This window comes from Antrostomus carolinensis, unplaced genomic scaffold (genome assembly GCF_000700745.2).
Source record: "Antrostomus carolinensis isolate BGI_N321 unplaced genomic scaffold, ASM70074v2 scaffold26160, whole genome shotgun sequence".
NCBI lineage: Eukaryota > Metazoa > Chordata > Aves > Caprimulgiformes > Caprimulgidae > Antrostomus > Antrostomus carolinensis.
Genome location: NW_010286965.1, coordinates 784 through 10,413, shown reverse-complemented (window position 1 = coordinate 10,413; position 9,630 = coordinate 784). Strand labels below are relative to the sequence as shown.

Here is a 9,630-nt window from a genome sequence, read left to right as displayed (position 1 = left end):
TAAAACAGTCGGAACAGGGGGAAAAAAATAATGTTGTGCAATTAGCAGCAAAATGCCAGACAAATAAGCTCATTAATTGTTCGAGGGAGCAAGCTCTGCCAGTCATCAGCAAGTGCCCATTTTGGGGGCCGTGGAGAGGGGTGACACATGCCCTGGGACACCGGAGGGACAGGGGGACACCCCGTCTCGTGCCACCCCAGCACCAGGGCTCCTCAAAAAGGAGGAAACCAGCCCCAAAAGCAGCTTCCCTGCAGAGTAACAGAGTTTAAACCAGGAGCACCACGGTGGCATCTCTCTGCCATGGGCTGAAACCAGGCACCAAGCCTCGACCTCCCCCCAAAACACGGCTCGGCTCCTTCGCATCGTTTGCTAATTAAATCCCACTAATGAGAAGATGAGGATGCAGGAGCTGGCTGAGCAGCCCTGCCTCCTGCACACACACTCCTCCCGGACTTATCACTACTCACAGGATGTTTACAATAATTTTTAATTTGCACAATTATTAATCATTTTTCTATCTGCCTAATTTGCATAATAATTACTCTGCTCCGTGTTTGCCATGACTGTGAATGACAGTGTTTTAAATTAAATTAAGATTTTAATATTCAGGGTTTTTTTTGGTTCAAGCTAATCAAGGTTGCTGCTCGGTGCCAGGACCGGGGCTGCTGCCCTTCCAGAAACACTAATGAAGAGATCCGCTTCCCCCCGGTGCTCGCTTTATCTCCATCCCCCCTCTCATCCCAGAGGATCCCGCTGCATTTTCCAATTGCTCTGCTGCCTCCTGGGACAGAAGAGCCGTGGTGATGCGGGATGCAGAGGGAGGGCACTGGGACATACTGGTCGTCTCAGGCTAACGCTGCTCCCCACACCCTGGAGCCACGGGCAGAATGAGAGGCCACTCTGCTGTCACCTCGGAGCCTTCAGTGACATTTCAGATCCTGTGTTTGATTTGTCCAACTGCATCCAGATCAGCTGTCCCAATATTTGCTGATTTGAAGGCAATAACACAGGAGGATGCATCCCCATGTTCTACTGGCCTTGTCTAAGCTCTCCCATCCTCTTACTTCGCACAGATACGTTGTGCCGAGAAAATATCTGATGATAAGCAAATAATGGATGCATTGCAGACATTCAGTACTGTAATGAACACTGATACAAGCCCCCCTGGGAGCAGTAAACATACACCCCTCTGTCTAAAAATCCTCAAACTGCAGCTTTCAAAATAGGCTGCAAGAGCAGAGGCTGATGCTGTTTCCAGCTCCTAAAACCCGTGGTGCTTAGTACTGGTATTAAAACAGCAGCAGCTCCTGGTCCCAGCTCTCAGCGCCAGCAGCTCTGTAAAAGAAGCACGCTCCGGCTCGAGCAGGGTGGACAGGAAGGTCTCCAGCATCTACCCAGGGCAACAACTCGCCACACTGAGGTGAATTCAATAATTTCACTCTATTTTGGTTGGTTTTTTTACATCTCCAGAAGCACTCGGGGAAGTGGGAGCAAAAATGAGAACGTGTCAAATGTAACTTCACTCTTCCAGGCTGCCACTGCCTCCAGTTACAGGAAAATAAAAATAAACAGGATGTTGGTGATAGAAGGGGAAAGTACAACTGGAAGATACACACAGGGCTGAGGACGGGCTTTCACTGTGCTGCAGCCAGCAGCTCTGAGCCCTCGCTGCTGCCTCGTGCTCCTGAGCCCTGCTCCTGCCTGACAGGCTGCACCGGGGCCTAGGTGAGCAAAGCCTGCCCGACACCTCCTCGGTGCCCACCCAAGACCTGCTCAGCCTGGTAAAGCACCACAGCTCGCTCCCCTGAGATCCACAAACAGTGCCTGTTCTCCACTCCACTCCTCTCCCGGCCTCAGTCTCCGGCTCTGAGCAGCAGACACGGTCCACACGCTGCCACAGAAGAGCACCCGTCGCTGAAGGATGTGGTGAAGCTTAACCGAGTGCCCCAGAAACACAGGCGGGAGCGTCGGCACCGCTGGGGCACGGCCACTTCCCACTTGTAGCCCAGACAGTCACCAACCCACTTCCAAAGAGACCTCACTGCAAAGGACAGTCTGTGTGGGTGGCAGAGGTAACCGCAGTGGGCGACATCCAATCCTTTCACTGACAATTATTTACCCTCCTTGGAAAAAAAAAAACACCACCAGGCAAAACGAAGTGAAAAAAGAAAGCTGTTATTTACAGAGTACAGACAGGCTCCAGAACTGCTGGGAACACAGTGACTAAAACCAGGGAAGGAAGTCCCCTGACTCCCCCGCTCCAGAGAAGACTTTGCCATCATCCTTCTCACCCAGAGCCCTCCCAGTGCTCGAGAGTCACAACTGGTCCCTGACCCCACTGAAGAGGAGGCATCTCCATGGAAACTGCTGCCTGCACCCACACACGCTCCCCGGGACGCCAACCACAACCACCGTGTTTATTTCCACAAGTGCTCTCTGCCAGCAGGGATCAAGGGAAGCTCTCTGCCTCGCCTCCAGCTCCAAGCCCAGCAAATCTGATCCCAAGTGAGGCCCCAGGCAGCACCGCTGGACAGAGAGAAATCTGGGGGAACCAACCCACCACCATTAGCTTCTTCAAATGTAACAGTCAGGGGGAGCAACTTAAACACCCTCCCTACGTTCATTTCCAGAAGAAACTGACGCCAAAGTGTGGTGGTGGCTCTTGAAGATTTTCCTGTCTGTACAGCATTGTGGGTTGGTCTCATCTCTTGAAGGAGAGAGCCAGAGTGCTCCACAGCAAGCAGCTTCCCGCTCAGACAGGGCTGGGGGAAGCTGAGCTTTAACAACATCACTGCAGGTCAGCAGCTCCAGGAACCAGAGGGCATGACGTGCTCATGAGAAGCCCTTTGGGTGCACTGGGCAGGACAGAGGGAGCATCTGACATCAGGTCCCAGTACTAAGTAAGTACTTTTAGGGTACAGTCGCTCTCTGGAGGAACCCAAACGTAACTGAAACTGCAACTGAGCTCTGGAACAGACTGACCAAGTGTTGAGCGTACTTGTACCATGAAGAAGAACCTGAGATTTTAAAACACCTGAAGACTCGTGAACCGCCCTCAGAGGACAAAGCATTTGGCATAAAACAATTCAGCCTATAGTCTCTATGGTTTGTTAGAAAACAAATAAATGGACCAGAAACCAACGTCTGCAGCACCTCACAGGGAAGTGCCAGAGAGCTGAGGGACTCCTGCAGGCAGTGGCCTCCCCAGATGTCCTCTGTGCTCAGCCACCCAACAGGAAAATCCTCCTTCAGCAGCTCTCCTTTAAGTTCAGCCTCTCGGGGCCACTGGGATGCTGAGGACAGGGTTTGGTCCAGGTAGAGTGAGGCACTCCTGTAGGGAACCCTCTGCAGCATCAACCCAGGAGCGCTGCTTCCCATGGTTCTTCATCCTGTCTACATGTCCTCAACGCTCCACTTGTAGGCGAGCTCCTGAACCGCCTTCCTGTTGGCTATCCGAGCGAAGCGCTGCTGCTCGAACCCGTTGGACCTACAAAGCAACACCAAGGAGCTTTTCTCAGACTTCTTAGGGACTTTACGAGTTATCCAATACGACTCTGGCCCCATTTCCACCTCCACCTGAGGTTAACAGTGGTTACTGTCTCCACAGCGAGTTCCCTCACCTTCATCCTGAGGACGAGGGGGTCTCTCCCCACCCGCTGCCGGGTGTTTGCAGTGCAGAAGCGATTCCCCCCTTGCTGACAGCACCAGCCTTGCTGGGGGGTCCCAGACAAGCGTGTCTCCATCACCCACCTGTCACTTCACACATTCCACATCACCACTGCCAACCACCTCATTCATCTCTCACTGGGAATCTTTACACTGTGAACTCCTTGAATCAAAACCTCATTTCTTTTTACTGTGTGATTCTACCACAGGCCTGTATGAGGAACACGTACCTGTCCACACCATCCCAGCGATGCCCGGGCCAGATATTAAACCTGTTGAGCGGAGGTGCTGGTCCCTTGTACCTCGGTTTTTCTGGTAAGAGAAAGAGCAACGTGGCATTTACTGCCTTGGTGCAACCACATCGCCAGCAACCCCCAAGGCACAGGGCAGAGGCGCTTAACGGCTGACCACGGCGTGCACAGGAAACCTCCAAAGATACATTTCACAGAATCACAGAATGTTGGGGATTGGAAGGGACCTCAAAAGATCATCCAGTCCAACCCCCCTGCCAGAGCAGGAACCTCAATGAGATCACACGGCCGGTTTTTGAATTTCTCCAGAGAAGGAGACTCCACCCCCTCCCTGGGCAGCCTGTCCCAGGGCTCTGTCACCCTCACCATAAAGAAGTTTCTTCTCAAGTTGAAGCAGAACCTCCTGTGTTCCAGCTCACACCCATTGCCCCTTGTCCTACCATTGGGCATCACTGAGAAGAGCCTGGCTCCATCCTCATGACATATTTATAAACATTAATGAGGTCACCCCTCAGTCTCCTCTTCTCCAAGCTAAAGAGCCCCAGCTCCCTCAGCCTTTCCTCAGCAGGGAGATGCTCCACTCCCTTCATCACCTTGGTGGCTCTGTGCCGGACTCTCTCCAGCAGTTAAAAATTCTAATAATGATCCTTCTGCAGCTTCACCAAACTGAGCCTGGTGATTTTTGCACTCACCAGACCCTGCTCTCTAAACTCACAACAGCAACCGTTACCAGGAACAAGGTACTCATAGCAAACTCTGCTGCCACACTGACACCAGAGGAGCAGCCCCTCAGGACCGAGCTCTGGCAGCCTGAGGCCGCGTATTTAACCTCAAACCAAGCACTGGTGCAACCCAACAGCCAAACCTTTCTTTTCTTTGTTCTCCTTGGCCTTCCTTTTCTTGATTATGTCAGCCATAGGGTCTCCTTCTCTCTCTCGTTCTCTCAGCATTCGATCCAGATCCTGGTCATCAATGTAACGGGCCAAGGGCTTCTGCATCTCTTTGATTGCATCTTCCACGTTCTGCTGCTGTTGCCTCCCCTGTGCCAGCCTGAAAACAAACACAAGGTTTCACTCCAAACCCAAGGAATCGTTCATTTACTGGGAAAACCCATGGGGTCCTTAAGACACGCGGCACACGCGCTCTCCTGGTCCCGGGGGGCAAACTCAGAGCGGAGTGACGTGCCACCAACAGCACCCCTGGAAGCAGCATGATAGCCAGGCCAAAAATCAGGGAGCAGAGTCCCAGGCTGTGAGGCACCAGCCCACAGCAGGGAAAGCCTCACCCTTTCCCCCATCTGGCGTATTGCTGGTCCCTCTCAGACTGAGCTTCAGCTTTCTGCTTCTCCTCCAGCAGCTCCTGCGCCAGGTCTCTCTTGCGGCCGAACTTGTCTCGGAAGATGGTCTCCGAGTGTTTGGATTCCTCTGGAGGGGGCAGATGCATCAAGTCACACGTTTGGGAACATTTCACTGTCTCCAGATGGTTCAATGACTAACTGTGACTCAATGTTTTTTTCCCCTTTACTTGTTGTAGCCTCTGAAAGAGTTGATCAGTCAAAACCAGGCAGGGTCACAGCTGCTGCCCCACACAGCCACGCTCGTACCCTGAGCTCTCCGAGTTATCAGTCTGCTTCCTCAGACTTGCAGACAGAGAAAAAACCTGTCACCCTCCCTTGTGATTTCACTGCCATTGCTTTGAAACCACTGCTTAGAAATCTTTTATTTCAGAGGCCTGGTGACCCTACCCAAGGGATTCATCAGCATGTGGAGATGCTGCCCCACAGGGACGCTCTCCATCAGCACCCTGACACCTGACAGAGCACCCAGACAGCTGAAAGCCCAGAGAGAGAACGTGAGCTGGTGCTCCTGCAATGGTTTTGCACCCCTACCTTCCAGGTGTTTATTTCTCTCATGTTTCCTGAACTCCTGCTGTTCCCTCTGCAGCACCTCAGCTGACACCAAGCCACCTTTGACCCCAGTGAATGTCACGTTTGCCTGCAAATCAAATAAAAATCATCACAGGTAATGCCAGTCAAGAGCTGTCCAGCAATTCACAGGCACAGCAAGGGGACAGCCTGAAATTAAGAGAGATGTGTCAGCAGAGACAGCCACGTTACAAAGCCACTTTGCTGACATCCTTCAGCGTTGAACAACTTCCCCAGACCTCCAGAAACAGAGCGGACTGAGGCAGAGCTCCTCTCTCTCCTACAGCGAGCAGAGGGTCAGGCACAGCTGCACACATGACACCTATGAAATTTCTGCTCCCCAATTTGCAAGTTGTTGGGCTTTTACAGTTTTCTATCAACAGGGAGTAAGTCGCAGCTCAAGGGGAAAGACAAAATGTTTACCTTCTTGGGAGATCCCTTAGGGTCACGGTGGCGATGAGGTGAGAGGTCTGGGGGACTCCTTGAACTGCGCTGATCCTTTCCAGCTGGCAGAGTCCGTTGTGGAGGAGATGAGTCTGAAGATTTGCTCTCGTTGTGCTTGAGGGGACCAGGCTCAGAGGAATCTCCACGCACACGGCCTGGCCTGCGCTCTGCCTCAGAGGTGTTCCGGGCACCCCTGCGCGGGGACGGGGAGTCGGAGTCGCGCCTCAGGCGCCTCGGAGGGGAGGGCACCGGCCTGAGCTTTTTCGTGTCTGGAGAAGCACCTGCAGCACAGACACAAACCAAGTGAAAATCACTGAATTTGACAGAATTAGTCCCACAAAAGGACTAAACGTGGTCGTGCATGAGGTTAACTCCTCATGAAAAATCGAGACCTCGGGAGGTGACGCGCTGTGAGGAAGAGACAAGTAGGTGACAAGAGTCTGAATTCTCTTCCTTCTGAAGGTGTGCTGTCTGGAGACAGGGCTTAAACTTTGCTTTCTGTTTGGATGTGTTTAAGCCTTAGCCAGCTAACTCTCAGGTTAATTCTAGTCCAGATGAAAAAGTCAGATTCCAAGAACTACAGCTGTACTGACAGAAATGGCAACCTACCTGCTGCCACTCCACGACTGCAGAGTACCAATGCCAGGCCACCCGCCTCTCGGGAGCAAACACAGAGCACAGCAAAGCCCAGGGCCCAAGAGCCCCTGTGCACACTCACCTTTTGTTCTACTCTGCTTTTTCTGACTAGGTGACCCAGTCCTCTGTCTGTGAGGGGGTGACGAACCTGGGTCCGAATCGCACCTCTTCTTCCGCGCAGGGGACAGATCCGGAGTAGCCTGACGCTTCTGTCGCGACGAGGACTTGTCAGCGAGGCCGTGCCTGAGCTGAGCCTGCTCCCCGCGGGCTCCCCCGGACTGGGACGTGTCTGTGGGTTTGCAGCTCTTCCTCCCTGCTGCTGAACTGACCCTCTTTGCAGGGACATCTGGGGAGTACTGCCACTGCCGCCTGGGAGGTGACACCTCAGGGGTGTCGTGACGCTTTCGCCTGGGAGGTGACAGGTCAGGAGAGTCGTGACGTCGCCTCGGAGGTGACGGGTCAGGGGAGTCGTGACGTTGTCGCCTCGGAGGTGACATGTCAGGGGTGTCACAACGCTGTCGCCTGGGAGGTGATGGGTCAGGGGAGTCGTGACGCTGCCGCCTGGGAGGTGACACGTCAGGGGTGTCATGACGCTGTCGCCTGGGAGGTGACACGTCAGGGGAGTCATGACGCTGCCGCCTGGGAGGTGACATGTCAGGGGAGTCATGACGCTGTCGCCTGGGAGGTGACATGTCAGGGGAGTCATGACGCTTTCGCCTGGGAGGGGACACCTCAGGGGTGTCATGACGCTTTCGCCTGGGAGGTGACAGGTCAGGAGAGTCGTGACGCTGCCGCCTGGGAGGTGACACCTCAGGGGTGTCATGACGCTGTCGCCTGGGAGGTGACATGTCAGGGGTGTCACGACGCTGCCGCCTTGGGGGAGAGGGGTTCACAGAGCCGTTGTGCTTCCTCCTCGGCGGGGAGAGGTCAGGGGAATCGTGGCGCTGTCGCCTGGGAGGTAAGAGGCTGGGGAAGTTGTTCCTCCCTCGCCTGGGAGGGGACAGATCCGGGGAGTCGCGGCACTGGTGTCCTGGAGGTGACTTGTCCGGGGTGTCGTGTCTCAGTCTCCTCGGTGGCGAGGTGTCTGGGGAGTCATGGCGCTGTCGCCTGGGAGGGGAGAAGGTAAAAACAAGAGTTAAGATTTTCATTTTGCTGCCTCCAGACTGAAAACAAGAAGCAAGTAAAGCTAACAGCAGGGATCGAGGACAAAAACAATTTTCTGAACACAAATTCACGCTTGACTCTGCACCTCTATGGAGTGAGCTGCATCACGAGCTGCAGACTTCCTCAAGTGGATCCCAGAAACCCTCTGAGGCAACCTGGATCACAGAGAAGCTGTGATCTTAAAGTCTCCAGAGACTCTTGTGATGCTCAGACTACAAATTCCGTGCCCTTGTATAATCCTCTCCTCACAAGGAAACACCCCAGCACACCCTCTGAGACAGCCTGGGTGCTGTATGACCGTGGAACACCCCACAGATGCTTTCAGAAAAGCAAAGCACCACCATCCTCACCACGTTCCAGTGCCAGAGAGAGTCATCACCCAGATTCCTACGATGCTGTCAGAGGGTTGTGGGACAGTGAACACCCAGAGAGCTGCTGTCTGCCCATTCCCCTCCCCACCCCAGGCAGAGGTGATTCGGCACTGGAAAAGGAATCCCTGCAAATGCCAGGTTCCAATTTCATAGCAAAGGGCTTAGAAACTGCAGAATAAGACCGAAAATACCAGAAAACGGAGAGTTAAGCAGAAGAATTTCCAGTTGGAGCCCCATACCTCACAGCAGATTTGGCAGGTGCTGACACTTCCAAACTCTGCGAGTCTTCGTTCGAGTCTAAAGAAAAACCACCAGAAAGCGGCCGTTACCGGGGGTCTCCAGTTCGTGATCTCTTCAGCACCTCCAGAATTTATTTGTTTGGGGTTTTTTTTTTTAAGGTTAGCATTATTTTTACTTTGCAACATGATTGTTTAGAGGAGTTAAACATCCAGGGAGAGAGGGTGAAAACGTCTGCTCTCACCTCCTAGGAGTTTCCATTTCGCGTTTGTACGGAATTGCTCCATGAGCTTCACCTCGTCTGGGCGCTCGTCGATGAATTCTGCCACCTGAGGACAAAGCCCCAGAGTGACCAACACTGCCTTGGAGAAAAGGATTCGTGCCTCTAACGCAAAGAATTCAGTGTAACTGCACTGATGGGTCACCACTGTTCAGCTGCCTTCCTAGCAGATCTCAAACCAGCTTTCCAAAGGCTTTGCCTTTGATGTTTGATCTCTTTGCTGCCAAGATTTGGAGAAGAGGAGGCTGAGGGGTGACCTCATTAATGTTTATAAATATGTCATGAGGATGGAGCCAGGCTCTTCTCAGTGATGCCCAATGGTAGGACAAGGGGCAATGGGTGTGAGCTGGAACACAGGAGGTTCTGCTTCAACTTGAGAAGGAACTTCTTTCCAGTGAGGGTGACAGAGCCCTGGGACAGGCTGCCCAGGGAGGGTGTGGAGTCTCCTTCTCTGGAGACATTCAAGACCCGCCTGGACACCTTCCTGTGTGATCTCATTGAGGTTCCTGCTCTGGCAGGGGGATTGGACTGGATGATCTTTCCAGGTCCCTTCCAATCCCTGACATTCTGTGATTCTGTGATTTCCAGCCCGTGCTGGTTGGTCCCACAGGGATACTGGGAAAACTGGTCAGAGAAACGCTCCAAGACCTGTTCTGG

At 53.3% G+C, this 9,630-nt stretch overlaps 1 protein-coding gene across 1 annotated transcript; it reads right to left on the bottom strand.

Moving 5' to 3' along the window:
- Nucleotides 1-3,393: 3,393 nt before the first annotated feature.
- Nucleotides 3,394-9,022, bottom strand: BUD13 (BUD13 spliceosome associated protein; the record flags this gene model as incomplete). Its single annotated transcript, XM_010177959.1, has 12 exons — nt 3,394-3,487; nt 3,897-3,978; nt 4,783-4,967; nt 5,203-5,341; nt 5,806-5,911; nt 6,265-6,377; nt 6,432-6,554; nt 7,004-7,134; nt 7,489-7,709; nt 7,815-8,028; nt 8,696-8,753; nt 8,938-9,022. Coding segments are annotated over 12 exons (1,551 nt in total), but the record flags the coding sequence as incomplete, so codon positions are not given.
- Nucleotides 9,023-9,630: the final 608 nt, after the last annotated feature.